General features: G+C 34.3%; 2 protein-coding genes across 2 annotated transcripts in view; both read right to left on the reverse strand.

Annotated features, from left to right (window-relative positions):
* Positions 1-610: 610 nt before the first annotated feature.
* Positions 611-7489, reverse strand: nt5c2l1 (5'-nucleotidase, cytosolic II, like 1). The gene is made up of 17 exons (XM_083902806.1): positions 7456-7489; positions 7254-7371; positions 5264-5359; positions 4939-5030; positions 4395-4452; positions 4203-4296; positions 4059-4112; positions 3892-3975; positions 3764-3799; positions 3330-3437; positions 3169-3235; positions 2879-3049; positions 2746-2797; positions 1483-1543; positions 959-1135; positions 790-874; positions 611-695 (listed from the first exon to the last, which is right to left on the reverse strand). The coding sequence occupies exons 1-16, from the start codon at positions 7472-7474 to the stop codon at positions 791-793; spliced, it is 1371 nt and encodes a 456-aa protein (XP_083758932.1). The 5' UTR covers positions 7475-7489; the 3' UTR covers positions 611-695; position 790.
* Positions 7490-10529: 3040 nt separating this feature from the next.
* Positions 10530-27320, reverse strand: part of slc2a11l (solute carrier family 2 member 11, like) — a gene marked incomplete at both ends in the record, with an annotated part of 31143 nt that continues 14352 nt past the window's right edge. Inside the window, 4 exons of the mRNA XM_083902311.1 lie at positions 10530-10724; positions 10825-10952; positions 11510-11585; positions 11705-11806. Of these exons, the coding sequence (XP_083758437.1) occupies positions 10530-10724; positions 10825-10952; positions 11510-11585; positions 11705-11806 (501 nt within the window). The remainder of the gene's footprint in view (positions 10725-10824; positions 10953-11509; positions 11586-11704; positions 11807-27320) is intronic.

The raw sequence follows: 27320 nt of genomic DNA on the forward strand, positions 1-27320 counted from the left end.
TTTCTTAGAATAATGAAATGTATGAGTTAGTCTGGTAAACGTTACATGTTATTCTGTTCCATATCCAGCAGGTGAAGCAGTGGGTTAGTTGTTTTTTGACATCAGACAACTGCAGCTGATACCGAGGTCGTGGACGCGCACAGACAGACCCCCAGGTGGCGCTCAAGCACCTCAGCCCTTTGGACCTCCTTTTGTAAGTCATCTTGAATCATCATTATTAATACTTCTAATTTCATGCTTTCATTTATAATGTGGGCCCAGGGACAGAGTGACGACCTGTCCAGGTTGTCCCCCGTCTTTGAACCCTTAAGTAGAGGCTGAATATACTATACTTTTTAATGTATCCTGCTCTTTTCGTTTAATAAACAGACCGCTCCAGTTCGACCGTAGGCGCGCTAACGCCGCTAAAGGAGCTACATCGGCTAATGGAGCTAACTAGTAAACGGTGCCTGCACTCCGGTGCAGCTCAGCTCGTCTTGCGTTTACATGTGTTAACGTGCGCTAACGTTGACGCCATTAACTGCTGTTAACGCGCCCAACAACTGTATTGTATTTTTTGGAGTGTCCCTTTTTCCCCTTGAGCCCCCACCTGAAACGTCCATGCACGCCCCTGCACCAGTGTTGTCTCTGTGTTGTCTTCACATGTCCCTCCTCTGTCTGTCTCGTCTTGTCTTTGGTCAGCTTCGTCTTTGTCACTGCAAGAGGAAGGAAAACATGTTCATGATTCATTCTTTAAAGGTAAACAAATCAACAAAAGACAGTAAAAGTCTTCATGTTAATGATCATAACCTCAGTTTCGGATGGTGTGGTTGTTGACTCTGGGCATCTGTGTTGAACCAAAGTCGTAGCTCTCCGTTGCGACTTCATGAGGCATCTGAAAGCACGAGAGTGAGACGATGAATCGACTGCCGTGACAGTTGATTTGTATGTGTCTTTATTTTTATGCTCCATGACTGACCAGGACTGGCGGAGCCAAGAAGAGATAATTAAAGGGATAGTGCAGCAGGTTAATGCACGTGGAAGAGTAAAGATCTGCGTAACGCATCAGCTGACTGGCAAACAGAGTCTGTCTGGAGCCGCTGCGCAGGAGGCTGCCCATCTGACTGTACGCCATGTCCATCCTGTGGGTCAGCACCTGCGGGCACCAACAACACAACCACGTCAGATGTAATGTCCAACACACAAGCTCTTCTGATTGCCTTGGGTCATCTGTCGCATATGAAACGAGTGCATCTGTTGAGAAGATCTTAAGACAGAAAATCGTGATCTCAAAGCCTAAGTATGTTTAGCAAAGGCTGCACGTGAAACTCAACAAGCAATACGCAGTTTTTCATGCCAACCTCAGCTTTAACAAGAGAAAGATCCTCTGAATGTGCAAACATTGTACAATTTATAGATCTACAAATGTCATTCATCAGTTGATCACGTGTGTGATCTACATGGTTCCCTGAATAGATTCTTTGTGCAGAATGTGGCGCTCACCCTCATCCGTGTCTGAATGGCACTGATGTCTGGACACTCTCGACTGCCGCTGTCCAGATGTCTTTGAACCACAAACACAGACGACACAGTTATGATATCAGCTGCTGCTGCTGGACCGTGTCACCCAGCCACGACGGATTTGGTGCTGGACTTTAAAGATGATGTGTTTGTGTGTCTATCCTTTTCTAATCTATTTTAGTTCATCCTTTTATTGGTTAGCACTCCTGCTTTTGCAGCAAGAAAAACCGTGGTCACGATTCAGTCGGAACAAAGGGCCTTTCTGCATGGAGTTTGCATGTTCTCCTCATGTGTGCATGGGATTTTGACGATCCAAAAACATGCAGATTTTGGGATTAGGCAAATTGGAGACTCTATTATTGACCGTAGGTTTGTGAGTGTGAGTGAATGGTTGTTTGTCTCTATGTGTCCCTGTGATGGACTGGCGACCTGTCCAGGATGTACCGCGCCTTTCGCCCTATGTCAGCTGGGATTGGCACCAGTGGAGGATACAGTGGTAGAAGATGGATGAATGAGGGACTATTTCTGGGTTTTGTGTTCAAGCATTAGTATTCTTAGTCTCCAGTGTTTTCTCAAGATGTTTCTTCATTGTGTTATTGTTAGGGATGTGCGACGTTGAGTTGGATGGAGAAGCAGAGCTTTGCTTTATCCACAGAAGTGTTTTACATTTGATTATTCTGAATTAAAAGTGCCACATAAATAAAGTCTGACTGACTGACTGACTGACTGAAAGACAGCATCCTCTCTCTAATTTTAGCCTCCTCCCTGTGCTTCTGCATACTTTAAACCAGAACATTAACTATCCTCAACATTCTTCGTGTAGGTGTAAGAGAACTTGTGTTTGTCTACAAAAAACAAGTCTCAAATTCACACGTTTAAGAAGCGACTCGGACCCTGACAGAAGCACTAACCAGGGTGGAAATGTGACGGAACTAACCTTATTAATATTTGCTTTTCATTGTGTGTTTAGTGGCTTTACAACAACCTCCAGGGAACAGGGAAGCGAGGGAGGAGTAATGGCCTTGTGTAAGGAGAGGGTTTTTGAATCTGAGATGTTGGTGTTAGTGTGCCATCTAGTGGCAATGGAAATCATAACCATTTCAATTTCCTGTATGTGACAAATACTGCATAAGAAAAGTAACATTATAGGTTATAATGAGCTGTTTACTAATGGTATATACACATTAAAACTGCTTAAAAAGTGAGTAATATATAAGATAAATGTAGAGATGGACATCAACTCACTTGTAAAGTTCAGCCAAGAAGACGTCGAGACGTTTGAGCTCATCAAACACGTCTGCAAAAAAAAAACAAGAAATGATTTATGACAACAGTCAAATCACAGTGAGAAGATAACAGAACGTCACGCACGTCTTACATTTCTTCTCCTCCCACACGCTCAGCTCTTTGGTGAGTTCCGGCACGACCAGGAAAGTCTTCCAGCCCTGACGTTTCTTAGATTTGAGGATGTCGCCAAAGATGTGGTCTCCAACGTAGAGGATTTCTTTACCTTTGATATGCAGCAGGTCAGAGACCATGTCTGAGGATCCTTACGGCGAGGAAACAGGAACATAAGGTACGAGGAGTTAGAACACATTTATTTTGCATACATGTTACACACTGGACCTTTAAATACTCAAATCTATAATCTGTGTTTTTAAATCTCACCTCCTGAGTAAACAGTCCCAAGCTGGAGGTCGCCTGTGTACCTCCCGATCCGAAGCTTTCCCGTGTCCTGTCTCCAAAATACACAGAGTTATCAAAAAGCTGCTGTGGGTCAACACAAAAACATGTAAATGTGCAGGAAGGAGTGATGGACTCTGACGTACCGTGTCCACTTGTCTCAGCACAGTGCCCTCGGCGAAGAACAGCGGCTTCTTGGTGTCCACGACGACGAGGTCGAAGAAGGAGCGCCAGCAATCTTTGGGATTTCCCGACTAAGGTGAACAATAATGTTTTAAAAAAATGCGGAGTGGGAAAAATGCAGCACATCGAATGACCCTGATGTGTCATTGTAAGATTAAGGAAACTTTAATGTCCTGTTGGTTTAAAGTGTAAGTTTTAAGATTGATGTTTTTAAATGTGCTTTATAAATACATTTGGATTGGATTGGATCATGAAGTTGGCAACCCCTAAATGATACTCAACCTAAAAAAGACTCAGCACCCCTCTCAAAAACATGTCAACATCGGAAGAAAAGGAAAACACGGATTCCGACACAAGAATCAAACATTTCAATCACAGTTAATAAATACTTTCTTACCCTCAGAGGACCTTCCAGCAGGTATTTCATAATGGCCTTGATGAGAAATATAAATAATCGAAAAATGTGAGATTCGTTTTGAACGTTTTGAACACTTTATTTTCTTTAACGATGATGGAACAACTCACCTCGGTGTACTTGTAGTCACTATTAGTGGCAAGAAAGAGTTTGGCCACTTCTTTAATCCGAGACAAGAGAATTGGGATTTTTGGCTGTAAAGAAACAGTGCGTTTAAGATTGCTGCCACTTTTTTTTTGCGCCACAAAAATAAAGAAATGTTTATCAGTTTACTCACATCTTTGATAACATACTTGCTCAAATTCTTAATGGTTCTGTCTTTGAGGATTCCCTACGCACAGCACACAGAGTTTATGATTAGTCAAATCAAACTTCATCATTAAAAAGAATTATCTGCAGTGTTTTTTTTTTACTGTCTCACCGTGTCGTGAATGAAGTCCATCGCGTCTCGGACGTCCTGAAACATTGTTCTGTAAGACATTAACAAGTCGCCGTGCTGGTGACCTTTCAGGAGGCTGCAGAGAGAGAGACAGTTTGTTTACAGTCAATTCACCTGTGAGTTTATTTAATAAAAAGAAGGTTTGTTTAAGCTCATAAAAGGAATAAAACTCACTTTGTGTATCTGTTGCATCTGGTGAAGAAGTCCACGAGACAAGCGTAGAGATAAGTCTCTGCAAGGAAACACTACAGTTAACTCACATTTTTTTTTTATATCATATAAAACCTTTATATTTTTACGAGATAATAAGTAAATCTACAGAGATGTGGTGAAAATGACAGAAAATACACAGGGAAATGTTAGATTTTCAACTAAAATTAGGCAACAGAGATTTATTGTGTAAAAGAGATTAGAAAATGTAAAAAGATAATAATAAAAACTAGAATGATTGTAATCCAAAAGGTGAAATAAGTAATTAAAAAAAACAAGTGAAATAGACTAGAGTACAAACAAACTATATATATATATAATACACAAAATTGTGTATTTGTGTCATATTTCTCTGTTTAACAAGCGTTTACCTGTGTGTTTCTTTGACTTTCACTCGGGAGCGAATCAAGAGCTTTCAAATGCTCTGAGACTTTATTGTGATTGTTTTTTTTATATATATAATTCCATGTATGAGTATAAGAACACAAATTATTATAAATAAAAATACCTGACAGGTTGAAGAGTGTGTTGAGGATGTAGAAGCGGTCGATGTCGCCTCGCTGAATGAATTTGTTGGGATAGTATTTGGCGACGTCATCGCTGTCAAACACAGGACAAGTCAATATAATATAATATAATATAATATAATATATTATAACACAATATAACACAGACTGCGAACACAAATGATTACTGTTGCCTGGCGATATCATTGTTTTTGTAAATCTGAGATCTTTATCTTTATCCTGTGTGTCATAACTTATTGGAATATATGCCCCCCCCAAAAAAAATAAATATATATATATATATATATAATTATTAAAACATTCTACCCTTTGAGGAAGAGGAAGCCATGACTACAGACGAGAATGTTTCCATTGGAGTCCACCTTCAGGAGGTTCCCATATGTGGTGTCAATCACTAAACCACTACAGGTGGGAAAAGACAACAAAGTTATTGAGACAAACAACTCATTTTCAAAATTAAAATGATTTCTTATTTTTTAACTGAATGGTTTAATCCTAATATGTTCCTTCTTGTTTTTTTTTAATTGTCACTATTTTATGTATTATGTGTGTATTGGAAAATATTTTAAGGCAGACTTGAATAATTATACTTCTATTACTAATGATAATGATAATCTTATGATTTGTCATTCATTAATAATGAATATTTAGTCAATATTTACCTAATTATTAGCTAATAGATTTGATTATTTTTGCATATTTTATTGTAAAATATTACTGTATTGATTTGCCTAATTTGGTTGTAAGACACTTTGTAACCTTGTTTTGCATAGTGCCTTACAAACAAGGTTTATTATGATTATATTAGTAGTAATAGTAGCAGTGGCGTCACTAGGCCCATTTTAGGGGTCTGAAGCCCCCCAGTGCGTCGTTATCCAATCCATTCCACTTGTTCATATCGAGAACGCTCACATCACTGAAAATCCAGTCCACGTTTTCCCTGCTAACTTGCTTGCACTCAGAGGCGTGTGTGCACCTTTGGAGGCTCAGTGACACTGAAAATCCAGTCCACGTTTTCCCTGCTACCTTGATTGTACTCCTGCAGCATGTGTGCACCTTGAAGCACACAGAGCGAATACAGCAGCATAACGTCAAGAATGGACATCAGAAAGTTTTTCAAGAAAGTAAGTATTCATCACTGCTCATAGTAACAGTAACAGCTAACAGCTAACAGCAGAAAGTCCCATGTAATAAATGAACCAAGTGCTCCCTGTTTGAAAAATATACTATAGACAATCTCTGCAGCTGTGTTTCCCAATGTAGGCATGGATGCACACCGTGCGTCAGGAGCTGAGCTCATTCGTGTATGATTATCATCAGTGGATAATAATAATAATAATAATAATAATACACTAATAATAATCACTATTGACCTGTAGGAGTCAGGGCAGAGGAGCACAGGGAGTGAGAGGAGAGAGATCTCTACTGGAAAAGTGAGTCTAAAGAGATTTCACAGGATGGAGTCATTTATGATCCAGACAGTTTTGGAATTTTATGGAACTCAATGAACATGAAATATGAAACATTTCAGTCAAGGTGCACCATTTAAGACTTATTTAACTTGAGCTTTCATTGAGGAGAGTAATGATTAGAAAGTGGAGAAAGCTAAGATATTTATATAAAGCACAAATCAGCCTGACCCAAATATTTTTCAACAGTATCTTAATATTACTTTAATTTAAGTAATTAAGTAATAAATTTGCAGGGCTTGAAATGGCAACCATTTTACTTACATATGTGCCCAAAATGTAATCTGTGCGACTTTAAAATATTTGGGAACAAACAAATGGCTTTGTTGTGAGCTAAAGTCATGGCATTAGCCTCTATGTTGATCAGTTATTAATTCAACTCATTGTGTTTCGATTGTATCTTGATGGGTTAGGCAGAAGGAGATGCTGAGGGAGAAATAGATCAACAGGCAAGGTCAAGTCAGAGAGAGGAAGGGGATCAAGAGGCAGAGGAGAGAGAGAGAGAAGAAGAAGAAGAGCGAACAGGCCAAGAAAGTGTCAACGATAAAGCTTTTTGTGAAATGTGTTTGAGCGATATGTTCGCTCACATCTGTGTGTCTCTTGGGGGCTAAGCCTCCCCCGTCCTTAAAACCTAGTGACGCCTGTAGTAGTTGGAAAATAGAAGTTAATGCTTGCTATATAATTTCAATTAAAATACTATTAATCCTAATATTAAGAAAGACAATAAATAATCATGCAGTGTTGATGACATTATTATTTAGTGTTTCCATGAAACACTTACATGTAGATGTAAGTTATGGTCAGTTATGTCAGATAAGAGAACTAACCGCGTGGGGAAGCTGGGGTCATACGTGTAACGCAGAATCTCGTGAGGATAACCGATCGACACCATTCTGTCTCTGATCATCTCAAAGCCCAGGCTCTCATAGTCGGGAGACTTGTAGACTGAAAAACAAACAAATGCATAGACACACAAAGCCAGTGAATGTTGTGTGACGCAGAGAGCAGCAGAGAGAGAATATTTAATACCTGCCAGTGTGTAGTCCATGTCAAAGCCATAGCACTTGATGTTTTCCAATGTCAGACTTCTGTTCACGAAAATCCTGAGATCAAACACAACAGGTGAATGAATGATGAGGACAGTTCAAGCATCTGTGACCTTTGACCCATTTTGACTGATACACTGTGTTTACATATTTTATTTGTTCTCCTGACACAAAGAGAGAGCCCCAACCTTGTTTTTTAAAGTAATTAAGTAACTTACAAGTACAAGTACAAAACAGTGGTACTTTTACTTGAGTAGAATATTTCATTCCACAGTCTGAGTTCATGATCTTGTTTCTACTCAGAGGCTGTTTTCATTCCAGTCAAATGTTACCAAAGTTTATTAGAACTTTTCTTTCTTTCTTTCTTAGAATGTTTTAGCTTTTTTGTCTTTTTAAATGCAGGAAGCTTATCTAAACTTTGACTTGAGTTACTTAAAGGCCTTTAGTGTTGCCTCAACAAGATCCCACAGCAGCAGCAGCAGCAGCAGCAATGAAACAGGGTGGAGTCGGGAGATTTTATCACGGCCCTCAATTAGCTCCAACATTTTGTATAGCAGCAGACATCACAAGCAGCGTATCGAGGAAAAAGAAACTCGGAGATGTGCGATATGGTTGTTTTTGGGTGCATCTGTACTGGGTTTCCTGTGTGTCACTCCTCTTTATCAGTGACACCCTGACAGAGACGGAGAGGCCTATCTGCAGCATGTCCAGCTCAACACTGCCTGACAGTTCATCCATATAGAGTTGCGGTTAAATAATTCACCTGCGAGCTCTTGTTTGGTAAGCGTGCTGCTGCCAAGCATCGAGGATCTTCCTCCTGAGATCAATCTAGCAAATAAAAGCTGAGAGAGAGGCCGATGCTGGAGGATTTAAACAGTTTAGACCTTCAGAGAATAGAAGCACACGAAAAACACTCTGAAAGTAGACGGATTTATGATACAGGTGATTATTAAAAAGTGTAGGCAGCATTCAGGCTGATTCATGGGGACAATTTTGCCTTTTTTGTTCTATATTTTGCTCTCAGAAACATGATAAATGCTGACAAGTCACTAAAACGTTATGCTTTTGAATAACTAATAGGCTTTTATATTAAAAAAAACATTTAATTGAGATTATATGTTATTTTCATTTAGACAGTAGTGCAGTCATAATATTTATTTATTTTAGTGAAGCTCATTTTGTGTAGAATTTGTTTTTATAAAACTCTAATTACTTGCATTAACTAATGCTAATTGTTAAGCATATTTATATTTTTATATTTAATTTATAAACTTTTTTTTGTAAATACACAGAGAATAATAATCATTTAAAAAGAGTCCAATACTTGGCCAATTAAGACAATTCTGCTTCTGTTTTATTTAGATGGAGGAAAATAAAATAAAATTTGGCCAGAAATAAATCATATATACTGTAGCCACTGGCTGCACTGATATCAAAAGATTAGCATCAGCAATCGAAGAAAGCTCCTATTAGTAGCCGTGTAGATTCTAGTTTTAGTATTTCATACTTGTACTATAGGTCTAATGTTGCACTGACTTTGTTTTAAATGATATTCACTTTTTGTTTAAAATTATATCCACTCTGTTGTGAATAACTATTTCCCTAACTCTTTTCTATTTTATTTACCTTATATTATTTACCTGGAAAAAAACCCAACTAATTCTGACTCTGAGAGGCATTTTCTGTTAAATATAAATTCAAAATGCTTTTTCCCCCCCCCACCCTTGTTTTTGTTCATGTTAATGTATCACTGAGCTGAGAAAGTGCTGAGCTTCAGTTCATGTGATGTTTTCGTTAGTATTTATTATTTAAACTTACTTCTGGTCAAAGTCTGGCTTCTGGCTGTTCTCTGGGCAGCTGCTGGCATCTGTGTCCATTGCGTCCATTGATGACGCAGTGACTCATGTGTTCACAGGAAAAACTCAAACGTGTTTTCTCAATGCAGATTCATTTAAATGCCTGGCATTTGTGAAGGCGTGGAACCTGAAAGTTGTTTTCATGTTTAAATGTGCAGACTCAAACTCCTCCTCCCTGTGACTTTTAACTTGTCGGTGATGTCAAAGGCCGCGTGTCACACGCACTCAGTCTCTGATCCTCAGCATCTGCCCAATATTCGCCCAGTGAGACTTGGAGCGTTGGTGCGTGCAGATTGTCTTATCAGCGACGCGCACATTTTGGAGAGGCTGCGCGCTTGCGTAATTGCAGAAGGAGTTTCCCCTCCCCCGTGTTCTGAATGTTTCACTTCTTTTGAATAATGATCGACTCATTTGGTTACGTTTCACCAAAAAGCTTTAATATGATCCCACAGAAAGTAGATTTTCACATTGTAAGGAATTTTACCTTTTGTTAAGGAGCCGTGAATTAGATAAACATTGCTTAAAAAGTGCAAATATTGGGCACTTAATTCGAAATTAATCTAAAATGTACAGTATGATAGGGAGTCTTGTGTTCAGGACATCTCAGACTTAGTCTTGTCTAAGACTTATGGACATTTTGGTTTTTATTACATCTCAAAATGTATATTTTTTTGCTTAAAACTTGCAAATGTGTACAATAAAAATGTCTGATTTACAGTATGACAGAAGTCACAGATGTCCTGAACACAAGTTTTGTATAGAACTTATGTAATTTTTGTTTTTATTTTTGAAGGTCACAAACATTGAAGGCTGTGAACTTCAACATTCAAACTGTAAAGGTCGTGGACTTTGAAGGCTGTGAAATGGGAATTTTGAAGGTTGTGAACTTTGAAAATATATATTTTTTTTCATATAGTATGAAAAACAAGTTATTGAAATGATCTGTAAGGCAGACCGTCACCACATTCAAAGTTCACATTTCTCGGCCTTCAAAGTAGAACAGTAGAATATAGTTACATTAAACGCCTGAAAAAATAAATTAAAGTTACAAAGACCAGCTAAAATGATCCATGTCTAACCCATTTTTCCATTCTATGGTTTATACATTGTTTATAGTCCTCACAAGTAAAAACATACATGTAAACACAGAAAACAAAGTCATTTCCTGCAGCCACTTGATTGCCAGTTTATTTGAACAGAATCAGAGTTTACTCTCACATATTTTGACGACACCGCCGTCTGGTTCTGGGGATTTTTTGCTGTGCATCTTATCAAAGTCTGCAGCGATCTCCAGTGCCGTTTTATTCTTGGTCTCTGGAACGTTGAACCTCACGTACAGTGCACAGACCATGCAGAAGAACAGAAATATGAGGAAGCAGAAGGAACCCAGATACCGCTGGAAAAAAAGGAGGGTTTTAAATGTGTGAGTTAGTGTTAACACACTTCACCTCCTTGTTCAGTCCTACAGTTTTCATAGAGAAAGTTATGGTGCTTACCACAATGAAAGGGAAGACCATCCCCAACAAAAACAGGCTTATCCAGTTGAGAGTGCAGGCCAGTGTATATCCAGCTGATTTATAAGCCTGAGTTAAGATCTCTCCTGGAAGAGGAGCTATGACTCCAGCTGAGAGACAAGAACATTTTACATCTCAGGACATTTAATAGTATATTCACAGAGGTTGACTCTACTACCCATAAGTATGTTTGTTTAAGAGTGTAATTATTTTCTTAAAAAGATTACTTTTTTCTAGCCTAAGAATAAACGCCATCATGTGCTTGCCATGTTTGTAATCAAATGTGTGTGTGTGTGTTATATGTTTTGAAGCAAAAGCTTAATACCCAAAGAAAGAATTGGGTAAAGAACATCCTTTCTGGTATGCAAAGGCCACCATAGTTTCCGCACGCACTTGAGAATGAAGGAGTCCTCAGATCACAAGCTGCAAAACTCAAATTCTTAACAGTGGACCTTTAAATCCTTGATTAACTACGCATGACAATATTATGCACACTCCCATATCAGCACATTCTGTACAGAGTTAACCCATGTTCTTATTTATCATATTGATAGTATGGTACATATTGCAATGTTTCATAGGGTATTTTGTTTAATTTTACTTGCTTTTAATGTATTATATATGTACATCTATATACATATATATTATTATATATTAGTAAACCTACCTGGTCCAAAGGAAAAAGACACAATGAATAAGAAAAGGAGGACCATGCTGCAGTATGGCATCCAATAGACGTAACTCTGAGGAAAAAAAAAAAATCTGTTGTTTATGAGTGATTTAATTTGCTGTTACTCATGTTTTGAACATCATAATATGCAGAGCTATGCTGCAAACAGGCGCTGGTTTAGTGGTGACTCACTTGCAGGGACAGAGTGATGGTGATGAGAACCAGTAACACAGACATTGTCACGTATCCTCTGAACAGCAGCACCTTCTTCCCCATGCTCTCGATAATCAAGAACTGCAATGTTGAACACAATTTCACCAGCCGACTACACAAGGAGGCTAAAACTGCACAAAACTTTCTCAGACTAAAGTAAAAAAAAAATTTGGTATACTATGTCATCCAAAAGTTGACCATTTTTTGTGAAAAAACATTTTTGGTCAGAAATTTGACAAAACGTCGGACTATACTATGTCCTCCAAAATTTGACAATTCTTTTAGTTATTTTTTTTAATTTCATCTTTTTTTGCATTTTTGGACAACATACTGCAGTTTGACGTTTTTGACCATTTTAGGACTACATATTATAGAATGACATATTTCACCTTTTTTGAACGACATACTGTTCTATGACGTTTTTGACCAATTTTGGACGACACACTATACTATGATGTTGTTGACCGTTTTTGGACAACGTATGACGTTTATGACCATTTTGGACCATTTTTGGACGACATACTATAGTACGACTTTTTTGACCAATTTTGACCATTTTTAGACGACATACTATACTATGACTTTTTTGACCAATTTTGGACGACATACTATACTATGACGTTTTTGATCATTTTTGACCATTTATAGACGACATACTATACTATGACTTTTTTGACCATTTTTGGACGACATGCTATAGTATGACGTTTTTGACCATTTTTGGACGACATACTTTACTATGTCATTTTTGACTATTTTGGGACAACATACTATACTATGACATTTTTGACAATTTTTGGACGCCATACTATACTATGACTTTTTTGACCATTTTTAGACGACATACTATACTATGACCTTGTTGACCAATTTTTACCATTTTTGGATGACATATTATGACGTTTTTGACCATTTTTGGACGACATACTACACTATGACTTTTTTGACCGTTTATGGACGACATACTATATTATGATGTTTTTGACCAATTTGGACCATTTTTTGACGACATACTATACTATGACTTTTTTTTACCATTTTTGGACGACATACTATACTATGACGTTCTTGATAAATTTTGGACCAATTTTTTTTTTCACAAAATGGTCACATTATGGACGACATAGTATAGTAGGATGTACTGCATAGTATAGTATGACGTTTTTGTCAAGTTTTGGACCAAAAAAACGTTTTTCAAAAAAATGGTCAGATTTTGGACGACAGTATAGTATGATGTGTTTGTCAAATTTTGGACCAATTTTTTTTTTTAAAAATGGTCACATTATGGACGACATAGTATAGTAGGACGTACTACATAGTATAGTATGACGTTTTTGTCAAGTTTTGGACCAAAAAAACGTTTTTCAAAAAAATGGTCAGATTTTGGACGACAGTATAGTATGATGTGTTTGTCAAATTTTGGACCAATTTTTTTTTTCAAAAAATGGTCACATTATGGACGACATAGTATAGTAGGACGTACTGCATAGTATAGTATGACGTTTTTGTCAAGTTTTGGACCAAAAAAACGTTTTTCAAAAAAATGGTCAGATTTTGGACGACAGTATAGTATGATGTGTTTGTCAAATTTTGGACCAATTTTTTTTTTAAAAATGGTCACATTATGGACGACATAGTATAGTAGGACGTACTACATAGTATAGTATGACGTTTTTGTCAAGTTTTGGACCAAAAAAACGTTTTTCAAAAAAAAGGTCAGATTTTGGACGACATAGTATAGTATGATTTTTTTATCAAATTTGGACCATTTTTTGACGACATACTATACTATAACTTTTTTTTACCATTTTTGGACGACATTCTAAACGATGACGTTTTTGATAAATTTTGGACCAATTTTTTTTTTCAAAAAATTGTCTCATTATGGACGACATAGTATAGTAGGACATTTTTGTCAAGTTTTGGACCAAAAAAACGTTTTTCAAAAAAATGGTCAGATTTTGGACGACATGGTATAGTATGTCGTTTTTGTCAAATTTTGGACCAAAAAAATGTTTTTTAAAAAAAATGGTCAGATTTTGGACGACATAGTATAGTATGATTTTTTTGTCAAATTTGGACCATTTTCTGACGACATACTATACTATTGACTTTTTTTTACCATTTTTGGACGACATTCTATACGATGACGTTTTTGATAAATTTTGGACCAATTTTTTTTTTCAAAAAATGGTCACATTATGGACGACATAGTATAGTAGGACGTACTACATAGTATAGTATGACGTTTTTGTCAAGTTTTGGACCAAAAAAACGTTTTAAAAAAAAATGGTCAGATTTTGGACGACATAGTATAGTATGTCGTTTTTGTCAAATTTTGGACCAAATCTTTTTTCTCCAAAAATGTTCACATTTTAGAGACATAGTATAGTATGACGTACTACATAGTATAGTGTGACGTTTTTGTCAAGTTTTGGACCAAAAAAACGTTTTTCCAAAAAATTGTCAGAATCAAAAACGACATAGTATAGTATGTCGTTTTTGTCCAATTTTGGACCAAATTTTTTTTCTCCAAAAAGGGTTACATTTTGGAGATATAGAATAGTATGACGTACTGCGTAGTATAGTGTGACGTTTTTGTCAAGTTTTGGACCAAAAAAACGTTTTTCAAAAAACTGGTCAGATTTTGGACGACATAGTATAGTATAGTATGTTGTTTTTGTCAAATTTTGGACCAAATTTTTTTTCTCAAAAAATTGTCACATTTTAGAGACATAGTATAGTATGACGTACTACATAGTATAGTGTGACGTTTTTGTCAAGTTTTGGACCAAAAAAACGTTTTTCAAAAAAATTGTCAGAATCAAAAACGACATAGTATAGTATGTCGTTTTTGTCCAATTTTGGACCAAATTTTTTTTCTCCAAAAATGGTCACATTTTAGAGACATAGTATAGTATGACGTACTACATAGTATAGTGTGACGTTTTTGTCAATTTTGGACCAAAAAAACGTTTTTCAAAAAAACTGGTCAGATTTTGGACGACATAGTATAGTATGTCGTTTTTGTCCAATTTTGGACCAAATTTTTTTTCTCCAAAAAGGGTTACATTTTGGAGATATAGTATAGTATGACGTACTGCATAGTATAGTGTGACGTTTTTGTCAAGTTTTGGACCAAAAAAACGTTTTTCAAAAAAATGGTCAGAATCAAAAACGACATAGTATAGTATGTCGTTTTTGTCCAATTTAGGACCAAATTTTTTTTTCTCCAAAAAGGGTTACATTTTGGAGATATGGTATAGTATGACGTACTGCATAGTATAGTGTGACGTTTTTGTCAAGTTTTGGACCAAAAAAACGTTTTTCAAAAAACTGGTCAGATTTTGGACGACATAGTATAGTATGTCGTTTTTGTCAAATTTTGGACCAAATTTTTTTTCTCCAAAAATGGTCACATTTTAGAGACATAGTATAGTATGACGTACTGCATAGTATAGTGTGACGTTTTTGTCAAGTTTTGGACCAAAAAAACGTTTTTCAAAAAAATTGTCAGAATCAAAAACGACATAGTATAGTATGTCGTTTTTGTCCAATTTTGGACCAAATTTTTTTTTCTCCAAAAATGGTCACATTTTAGATACATAGTATAGTATGACGTACTACAAAGTATAGTGTGACGTTTTTGTCAATTTTGGACCAAAAAAACGTTTTTCAAAAAACTGGTCAGATTTTGGACGACATAGTATAGTATGTCGTTTTTGTCCAATTTTGGACCAAATTTTTTTTCTCCAAAAAGGGTTACATTTTGGAGATATAGTATAGTATGACGTACTGCATAGTATAGTGTGACGTTTTTGTCAAGTTTTGGACCAAAAAAACGTTTTTCAAAAAACTGGTCAGATTTTGGACGACATAGTATAGTATGTCGTTTTTGTCCAATTTTGGACCAAATTTTTTTTCTCCAAAAATGGTCACATTTTAGAGACATAGTATAGTATGACGTACTGCATAGTATAGTGTGACGTTTTTGTCAAGTTTTGGACCAAAAAAACGTTTTTCAAAAAAATTGTCAGAATCAAAAACGACATAGTATAGTATGTCGTTTTTGTCCAATTTAGGACCAAATTTTTTTTTCTCCAAAAAGGGTTACATTTTGGAGATATGGTATAGTATGACGTACTGCATAGTATAGTGTGACGTTTTTGTCAAGTTTTGGACCAAAAAAACGTTTTTCAAAAAACTGGTCAGATTTTGGACGACATAGTATAGTATGTCGTTTTTGTCAAATTTTGGACCAAATTTTTTTTCTCCAAAAATGGTCACATTTTAGAGACATAGTATAGTATGACGTACTGCATAGTATAGTGTGACGTTTTTGTCAAGTTTTGGACCAAAAAAACGTTTTTCAAAAAAATTGTCAGAATCAAAAACGACATAGTATAGTATGTCGTTTTTGTCCAATTTTGGACCAAATTTTTTTTTCTCCAAAAATGGTCACATTTTAGATACATAGTATAGTATGACGTACTACAAAGTATAGTGTGACGTTTTTGTCAATTTTGGACCAAAAAAACGTTTTTCAAAAAACTGGTCAGATTTTGGACGACATAGTATAGTATGTCGTTTTTGTCCAATTTTGGACCAAATTTTTTTTCTCCAAAAAGGGTTACATTTTGGAGATATAGTATAGTATGACGTACTGCATAGTATAGTGTGACGTTTTTGTCAAGTTTTGGACCAAAAAAACGTTTTTCAAAAAACTGGTCAGATTTTGGACGACATAGTATAGTATGTCGTTTTTGTCCAATTTTGGACCAAATTTTTTTTCTCCAAAAAGGGTTACATTTTGGAGATATAGTATAGTATGACGTACTGCATAGTATAGTGTGACGTTTTTGTCAAGTTTTGGACCAAAAAAACGTTTTTCAAAAAACTGGTCAGATTTTGGACGACATAGTATAGTATGTCGTTTTTGTCCAATTTTGGACCAAATTTTTTTTTCTCCAAAAATGGTCACATTTTAGATACATAGTATAGTATGACGTACTACATAGTATAGTGTGACGTTTTTGTCAATTTTGGACCAAAAAAACGTTTTTCAAAAAACTGGTCAGATTTTTTGACGACATAGTATAGTATGTCGTTTTTGTCAAGTTTTGGACCAAAAAAACGTTTTTCAAAAAAATTGTCAGAATCAAAAACGACATAGTATAGTATGTCGTTTTTGTCCAATTTTGGACCAAATTTTTTTTCTCCAAAAAGGGTTACATTTTGGAGATATAGTATAGTATGACGTACTGCATAGTATAGTGTGACGTTTTTGTCAAGTTTTGGACCAAAAAAACGTTTTTCAAAAAAATGGTCAGAATCAAAAACGACATAGTATAGTATGTCGTTTTTGTCCAATTTAGGACCAAATTTTTTTTCTCCAAAAAGGGTTACATTTTGGAGATATAGTATAGTATGACGTACTGCATAGTATAGTGTGACGTTTTTGTCAAGTTTTGGACCAAAAAAAGTTTTTCAAAAAACTGGTCAGATTTTGGACGACATAGTATAGTATGTCGTTTTTGTCCAATTTTGGACCAAATTATTTTTCTCCAAAAAGGGTTACATTTTGGAGATATAGTATAGTATGACGTACTGCATAGTATAGTGTGACGTTTTTGTCAAGTTTTGGACCAAAAAAACGTTTTTCAAAAAACTGGTCAGATTTTGGACGACATAGTATAGTATGTCGTTTTTGTCCAATTTTGGACCAAAATTTTTTTCTCCAAAAAGGGTTACATTTTGGAGATATAGTATAGTATGACGTACTGCATAGTATAGTGTGACGTTTTTGTCAAGTTTTGGACCAAAAAAACGTTTTTCAAAAAACTGGTCAGATTTTGGACGACATAGTATAGTATGTCGTTTTTGTCCAATTTTGGACCAAATTTTTTTCCTCCAAAAAGGGTTACATTTTGGAGATAAAGTATAGTATGACGTACTGCATAGTATAGTGTGACGTTTTTGTCAAGTTTTGGACCAAAAAAACGTTTTTCAAAAAACTGGTCAGATTTTGGACGACATAGTATAGTATGTCGTTTTTGTCAAATTTTGGACCAAATTTTTTTCTCCAAAAATGGTCACATTTTAGAGACATAGTATAGTATGACGTACTACATAGTATAGTGTGACGTTTTTGTCAAGTTTTGGACCAAAAAAACGTTTTTCAAAAAAATTGTCAGAATCAAAAACGACATAGTATAGTATGTCGTTTTTGTCCAATTTAGGACCAAATTTTTTTTCTCCAAAAAGGGTTACATTTTGGAGATATAGTATAGTATGACGTACTGCATAGTATAGTGTGACGTTTTTGACAAGTTTTGGACCAAAAAAACGTTTTTCAAAAAACTGGTCAGATTTTGGACGACATAGTATAGTATGTCGTTTTTGTCCAATTTTGGACCAAAAAAATTTTTTCTCCAAAAATGGTCACATTTTAGATACATAGTATAGTATGACGTACTACATAGTATAGTGTGACGTTTTTGTCAATTTTGGACCAAAAAAACGTTTTTCAAAAAACTGGTCAGATTTTGGACGACATAGTATAGTATGTCGTTTTTGTCAAATTTTGGACCAAATTTTTTTTCTCCAAAAATGGTCACATTTTAGAGACATAGTATAGTATGACGTACTACATAGTATAGTGTGACGTTTTTGTCAAGTTTTGGACCAAAAAAACGTTTTTCAAAAAAATTGTCAGAATCAAAAACGACATAGTATAGTATGTCGTTTTTGTCCAATTTTGGACCAAATTTTTTTTCTCCAAAAAGGTTTACATTTTGGAGATACATAGTATAGTATGACGTACTGCATAGTATAGTGTGACGTTTTTGTCAAGTTTTGGACCAAAAAAACGTTTTTCAAAAAAATGGTCAGAATCAAAAACGACACAGTATAGTATGTCGTTTTTGTCCAATTTAGGACCAAATTTTTTTTCTCCAAAAAGGGTTACATTTTGGAGATATAGTATAGTATGACGTACTGCATAGTATAGTGTGACGTTTTTGTCAAGTTTTGGACCAAAAAAACGTTTTTCAAAAAACTGGTCAGATTTTGGACGACATAGTATAGTATGTCGTTTTTGTCCAATTTTGGACCAAATTTTTTTCCTCCAAAAAGGGTTACATTCTGGAGATATAGTATAGTATGACGTACTGCATAGTATAGTGTGACGTTTTTGTCAAGTTTTGGACCAAAAAAACGTTTTTCAAAAAAATTGTCAGATTTTGGACGACATAGTATAGTATGTCGTTTTTGTCCAATTTTGGACCAAATTTTTTTTCTCCAAAAAGGGTTACATTTTGGAGATATAGTATAGTATGACGTACTGCATAGTATAGTGTGACGTTTTTGTCAAGTTTTGGACCAAAAAAACGTTTTTCAAAAAACTGGTCAGATTTTGGACGACATAGTATAGTATGTCGTTTTTGTCCAATTTTGGACCAAATTTTTTTTTCTCCAAAAATGGTCACATTTTAGATACATAGTATAGTATGACGTACTACATAGTATAGTGTGACGTTTTTGTCAATTTTGGACCAAAAAAACGTTTTTCAAAAAACTGGTCAGATTTTGGACGACATAGTATAGTATGTCGTTTTTGTCCAATTTTGGACCAAATTTTTTTTTCTCCAAAAAGGGTTACATTTTGGAGATATAGTATAGTATGACGTACTGCATAGTATAGTGTGACGTTTTTGTCAAGTTTTGGACCAAAAAAACGTTTTTCAAAAAAATTGTCAGAATCAAAAACGACATAGTATAGTATGTCGTTTTTGTCCAATTTTGGACCAAATTTTTTTTTCTCCAAAAATGGTCACATTTTAGATACATAGTATAGTATGACGTACTACATAGTATAGTGTGACGTTTTTGTCAATTTTGGACCAAAAAAACGTTTTTCAAAAAACTGGTCAGATTTTGGACGACATAGTATAGTATGTCGTTTTTGTCAAATTTTGGACCAAATTTTTTTTCTCCAAAAATGGTCACATTTTAGAGACATAGTATAGTATGACGTACTACATAGTATAGTGTGACGTTTTTGTCAAGTTTTGGACCAAAAAAACGTTTTTCAAAAAAATTGTCAGAATCAAAAACGACATAGTATAGTATGTCGTTTTTGTCCAATTTTGGACCAAATTTTTTTTCTCCAAAAAGGTTTACATTTTGGAGATACATAGTATAGTATGACGTACTGCATAGTATAGTGTGACGTTTTTGTCAAGTTTTGGACCAAAAAAACGTTTTTCAAAAAAATGGTCAGAATCAAAAACGACACAGTATAGTATGTCGTTTTTGTCCAATTTAGGACCAAATTTTTTTTCTCCAAAAAGGGTTACATTTTGGAGATATAGTATAGTATGACGTACTGCATAGTATAGTGTGACGTTTTTGTCAAGTTTTGGACCAAAAAAACGTTTTTCAAAAAACTGGTCAGATTTTGGACGACATAGTATAGTATGTCGTTTTTGTCCAATTTTGGACCAAATTTTTTTCCTCCAAAAAGGGTTACATTCTGGAGATATAGTATAGTATGACGTACTGCATAGTATAGTGTGACGTTTTTGTCAAGTTTTGGACCAAAAAAACGTTTTTCAAAAAAATTGTCAGATTTTGGACGACATAGTATAGTATGTCGTTTTTGTCCAATTTTGGACCAAATTTTTTTTCTCCAAAAAGGGTTACATTTTGGAGATATAGTATAGTATGACGTACTGCATAGTATAGTGTGACGTTTTTGTCAAGTTTTGGACCAAAAAAACGTTTTTCAAAAAACTGGTCAGATTTTGGACGACATAGTATAGTATGTCGTTTTTGTCCAATTTTGGACCAAATTTTTTTTTCTCCAAAAATGGTCACATTTTAGATACATAGTATAGTATGACGTACTACATAGTATAGTGTGACGTTTTTGTCAATTTTGGACCAAAAAAACGTTTTTCAAAAAACTGGTCAGATTTTGGACGACATAGTATAGTATGTCGTTTTTGTCCAATTTTGGACCAAATTTTTTTTTCTCCAAAAATGGTCACATTTTAGATACATAGTATAGTGTGACGTTTTTGTGAAGTTTTGGACCAAAAAAACGTTTTTCAAAAAAATTGTCAGAATCAAAAACGACATAGTATAGTATGTCGTTTTTGTCCAATTTTTGACCAAATTTTTTTTCTCCAAAAAGGGTTACATTTTGGAGATATAGTATAGTATGACGTACTGCATAGTATAGTGTGACGTTTGTCAAGTTTTGGACCAAAAAAACGTTTTTCAAAAAACTGGTCAGATTTTGGACGACATAGTATAGTATGTCGTTTTTGTCAAATTTTGGACCAAATTTTTTTTCTCCAAAAATGGTCACATTTTAGAGACATAGTATAGTATGACGTACTGCATAGTATAGTGTGACGTTTTTGTCAAGTTTTGGACCAAAAAAACGTTTTTCAAAAAAATTGTCAGAATCAAAAACGACATAGTATAGTATGTCGTTTTTGTCCAATTTTGGACCAAATTTTTTTTCTCCAAAAAGGGTTACATTTTGGAGATATAGTATAGTATGACGTACTGCATAGTATAGTGTGACGTTTTTGACAAGTTTTGGACCAAAAAAACGTTTTTCAAAAAACTGGTCAGATTTTGGATGACATAGTATAGTATGTCGTTTTTGTCCAATTTTGGACCAAATTTTTTTTTCTCCAAAAATGGTCACATTTTAGATACATAGTATAGTATGACGTACTACAAAGTATAGTGTGACGTTTTTGTCAATTTTGGACCAAAAAAACGTTTTTCAAAAAACTGGTCAGATTTTGGACGACATAGTATAGTATGTCGTTTTTGTCCAATTTTGGACCAAATTTTTTTCCTCCAAAAAGGGTTACATTTTGGAGATATAGTATAGTATGACGTACTGCATAGTATAGTGTGACGTTTTTGTCAAATTTGGACCAAAAAAACGTTTTTCAAAAAACTGGTCAGATTTTGGACGACATAGTATAGTATGTCGTTTTTGTCCAATTTTGGACCAAATTTTTTTTCTCCAAAAAGGGTTACATTTTGGAGATATAGTATAGTATGACGTACTGCATAGTATAGTGTGACGTTTTTGTCAAGTTTTGGACCAAAAAAACGTTTTTCAAAAAACTGGTCAGATTTTGGACGACATAGTATAGTATGTCGTTTTTGTCCAATTTTGGACCAAATTTTTTTTTCTCCAAAAATGGTCACATTTTAGATACATAGTATAGTATGACGTACTACATAGTATAGTGTGACGTTTTTGTCAATTTTGGACCAAAAAAACGTTTTTCAAAAAACTGGTCAGATTTTGGACGACATAGTATAGTATGTCGTTTTTGTCCAATTTTGGACCAAATTTTTTTTTCTCCAAAAATGGTCACATTTTAGATACATAGTATAGTGTGACGTTTTTGTCAAGTTTTGGACCAAAAAAACGTTTTTCAAAAAAATTGTCAGAATCAAAAACGACATAGTATAGTATGTCGTTTTTGTCCAATTTTGGACCAAATTTTTTTTCTCCAAAAAGGGTTACATTTTGGAGATATAGTATAGTATGACGTACTGCATAGTATAGTGTGACGTTTGTCAAGTTTTGGACCAAAAAAACGTTTTTCAAAAAACTGGTCAGATTTTGGACGACATAGTATAGTATGTCGTTTTTGTCAAATTTTGGACCAAATTTTTTTTCTCCAAAAATGGTCACATTTTAGAGACATAGTATAGTATGACGTACTGCATAGTATAGTGTGACGTTTTTGTCAAGTTTTGGACCAAAAAAACGTTTTTCAAAAAAATTGTCAGAATCAAAAACGACATAGTATAGTATGTCGTTTTTGTCCAATTTTGGACCAAATTTTTTTTCTCCAAAAAGGGTTACATTTTGGAGATATAGTATAGTATGACGTACTGCATAGTATAGTGTGACGTTTTTGACAAGTTTTGGACCAAAAAAACGTTTTTCAAAAAACTGGTCAGATTTTGGATGACAGTATAGTATGTCGTTTTTGTCCAATTTTGACCAAATTTTTTTTTCTCCAAAAATGGTCACATTTTAGATACATAGTATAGTATGACGTACTACAAAGTATAGTGTGACGTTTTTGTCAATTTTGGACCAAAAAAACGTTTTTCAAAAAACTGGTCAGATTTTGGACGACATAGTATAGTATGTCGTTTTTGTCAAATTTTGGACCAAATTTTTTTTCTCCAAAAATGGTCACATTTTAGAGACATAGTATAGTATGACGTACTACATAGTATAGTGTGACGTTTTTGTCAAGTTTTGGACCAAAAAAACGTTTTTCAAAAAAATTGTCAGAATCAAAAACGACATAGTATAGTATGTCGTTTTTGTCCAATTTTGGACCAAATCTTTTTTTCTCCTTTAAAGGGTTACATTTTGGAGATATAGTATAGTATGACGTACTGCATAGTATAGTGTGACGTTTTTGTCAAGTTTTGGACCAAAAAAACGTTTTTCAAAAAAATGGTCAGAATCAAAAACGACATAGTATAGTATGTCGTTTTTGTCCAATTTAGGACCAAATTTTTTTTCTCCAAAAAGGGTTACATTTTAGAGACATAGTATAGTATGACGTACTACATAGTATAGTGTGACGTTTTTGTCAAGTTTTGGACCAAAAAAACGTTTTTCAAAAAACTGGTCAGATTTTGGACGACATAGTATAGTATGTCGTTTTTGTCCAATTTTGGACCAAATTTTTTTTCTCCAAAAAAGGTTACATTTTGGAGATATAGTATAGTATGACGTACTGCATAGTATAGTGTGACGTTTTTGTCAAGTTTTGGACCAAAAAAACGTTTTTCAAAAAACTGGTCAGATTTTAGACGACATAGTATAGTATGTCGTTTTTGTCCAATTTTGGACCAAATTTTTTTTCTCCAAAAAGGGTTACATTTTGGAGATATAGTATAGTATGACGTACTGCATAGTATAGTGTGACGTTTTTGTCAAGTTTTGGACCAAAAAAACGTTTTTCAAAAAACTGGTCAGATTTTGGACGACATAGTATAGTATGTCGTTTTTGTCCAATTTTGGACCAAAATTTTTTTCTCCAAAAAGGGTTACATTTTGGAGATATAGTATAGTATGACGTACTGCATAGTATAGTGTGACGTTTTTGTCAAGTTTTGGAACAAAAAAACGTTTTTCAAAAAAATTGTCAGAATCAAAAACGACATAGTATAGTATGTCGTTTTTGTCCAATTTTGGACCAAATTTTTTTTCTCCAAAAAGGGTTACATTTTGGAGATATAGTATAGTATGACGTACTGCATAGTATAGTGTGACGTTTTTGTCAAGTTTTGGACCAAAAAAAGTTTTTCAAAAAACTGGTCAGATTTTGGACGACATAGTATAGTATGTCGTTTTTGTCCAATTTTGGACCAAATTTTTTTTCGCCAAAAAGGGTTACATTTTGGAGATATAGTATAGTATGACGTACTGCATAGTATAGTGTGACGTTTTTGTCAAGTTTTGGACCAAAAAAACGTTTTTCAAAAAACTGGTCAGATTTTGGACGACATAGTATAGTATGTCGTTTTTGTCAAATTTTGGACCAAATATTTTTTTCTCCAAAAATGGTCACATTTTAGAGACATAGTATAGTATGACGTACTGCATAGTATAGTGTGACGTTTTTGTCAAGTTTTGGAACAAAAAAACGTTTTTCAAAAAAATTGTCAGAATCAAAAACGACATAGTATAGTATGTCGTTTTTGTCCAATTTTGGACCAAATTTTTTTTCTCCAAAAAGGGTTACATTTTGGAGATATAGTATAGTATGACGTACTGCATAGTATAGTGTGACGTTTTTGACAAGTTTTGGACCAAAAAAACGTTTTTCAAAAAACTGGTCAGATTTTGGACGACATAGTATAGTATGTCGTTTTTGTCCAATTTTGGACCAAAAAAATGTTTTCTCCAAAAATGGTCACATTTTAGATACATAGTATAGTATGACGTACTACATAGTATAGTGTGACGTTTTTGTCAATTTTGGACCAAAAAAACGTTTTTCAAAAAACTGGTCAGATTTTGGACGACATAGTATAGTATGTCGTTTTTGTCAAATTTTGGACCAAATATTTTTTTCTCCAAAAATGGTCACATTTTAGAGACATAGTATAGTATGACGTACTGCATAGTATAGTGTGACGTTTTTGTCAAGTTTTGGAACAAAAAAACGTTTTTCAAAAAAATTGTCAGAATCAAAAACGACATAGTATAGTATGTCGTTTTTGTCCAATTTTGGACCAAATTTTTTTTCTCCAAAAAGGGTTACATTTTGGAGATATAGTATAGTATGACGTACTGCATAGTATAGTGTGACGTTTTTGACAAGTTTTGGACCAAAAAACGTTTTTCAAAAAACTGGTCAGATTTTGGACGACATAGTATAGTATGTCGTTTTTGTCCAATTTTGGACCAAAAAAATTTTTTCTCCAAAAATGGTCACATTTTAGATACATAGTATAGTATGACGTACTACATAGTATAGTGTGACGTTTTTGTCAATTTTGGACCAAAAAAACGTTTTTCAAAAAACTGGTCAGATTTTGGACGACATAGTATAGTATGTCGTTTTTGTCAAATTTTGGACCAAATTTTTTTTCTCCAAAAATGGTCACATTTTAGAGACATAGTATAGTATGACGTACTACATAGTATAGTGTGACGTTTTTGTCAAGTTTTGGACCAAAAAAACGTTTTTCAAAAAAATTGTCAGAATCAAAAACGACATAGTATAGTATGTCGTTTTTGTCCAATTTTGGACCAAATTTTTTTTCTCCAAAAAGGGTTACATTTTGGAGATATAGTATAGTATGACGTACTGCATAGTATAGTGTGACGTTTTTGACAAGTTTTGGACCAAAAAAACGTTTTTCAAAAAACTGGTCAGATTTTGGACGACATAGTATAGTATGTCGTTTTTGTCCAATTTTGGACCAAAAAAATTTTTTCTCCAAAAATGGTCACATTTTAGATACATAGTATAGTATGACGTACTACATAGTATAGTGTGACGTTTTTGTCAATTTTGGACCAAAAAAACGTTTTTCAAAAAACTGGTCAGATTTTGGACGACATAGTATAGTATGTCGTTTTTGTCAAATTTTGGACCAAATTTTTTTTCTCCAAAAATGGTCACATTTTAGAGACATAGTATAGTATGACGTACTACATAGTATAGTGTGACGTTTTTGTCAAGTTTTGGACCAAAAAAACGTTTTTCAAAAAAATTGTCAGAATCAAAAACGACATAGTATAGTATGTCGTTTTTGTCCAATTTTGGACCAAATTTTTTTTCTCCAAAAAGGTTTACATTTTGGAGATACATAGTATAGTATGACGTACTGCATAGTATAGTGTGACGTTTTTGTCAAGTTTTGGACCAAAAAAACGTTTTTCAAAAAACTGGTCAGATTTTGGACGACATAGTATAGTATGTCGTTTTTGTCCAATTTTGGACCAAATTTTTTTTCTCCAAAAAGGTTTACATTTTGGAGATACATAGTATAGTATGACGTACTGCATAGTATAGTGTGACGTTTTTGTCAAGTTTTGGACCAAAAAAACGTTTTTCAAAAAAATGGTCAGAATCAAAAACGACACAGTATAGTATGTCGTTTTTGTCCAATTTTGGACCAAATTTTTTTTTCTCCAAAAATGGTCACATTTTAGATACATAGTATAGTATGACGTACTACAAAGTATAGTGTGACGTTTTTGTCAATTTTGGACCAAAAAAACGTTTTTCAAAAAACTGGTCAGATTTTGGACGACATAGTATAGTATGTCGTTTTTGTCCAATTTTGGACCAAATTTTTTTCCTCCAAAAAGGGTTACATTTTGGAGATATAGTATAGTATGACGTACTGCATAGTATAGTGTGACGTTTTTGTCAAATTTGGACCAAAAAAACGTTTTTCAAAAAACTGGTCAGATTTTGGACGACATAGTATAGTATGTCGTTTTTGTCCAATTTTGGACCAAATTTTTTTTTCTCCAAAAATGGTCACATTTTAGATACATAGTATAGTATGACGTACTACATAGTATAGTGTGACGTTTTTGTCAATTTTGGACCAAAAAAACGTTTTTCAAAAAACTGGTCAGATTTTGGACGACATAGTATAGTATGTCGTTTTTGTCAAATTTTGGACCAAATTTTTTTTCCTCCAAAAATGGTCACATTTTAGATACATAGTATAGTGTGACGTTTTTGTCAAGTTTTGGACCAAAGAAACGTTTTTCAAAAAAATTGTCAGAATCAAAAACGACATAGTATAGTATGTCGTTTTTGTCCAATTTTGGACCAAATTTTTTTTCTCCAAAAAGGGTTACATTTTGGAGATATAGTATAGTATGACGTACTGCATAGTATAGTGTGACGTTTGTCAAGTTTTGGACCAAAAAAACGTTTTTCAAAAAACTGGTCAGATTTAGGACGACATAGTATAGTATGTCGTTTTTGTCCAATTTTGGACCAAATTTTTTTTTCTCCAAAAATGGTCACATTTTAGATACATAGTATAGTAT

The sequence above is a fragment of the Microchirus variegatus genome (genome assembly GCF_963457635.1).
Source record: "Microchirus variegatus genome assembly, chromosome: 16".
NCBI lineage: Eukaryota > Metazoa > Chordata > Actinopteri > Pleuronectiformes > Soleidae > Microchirus > Microchirus variegatus.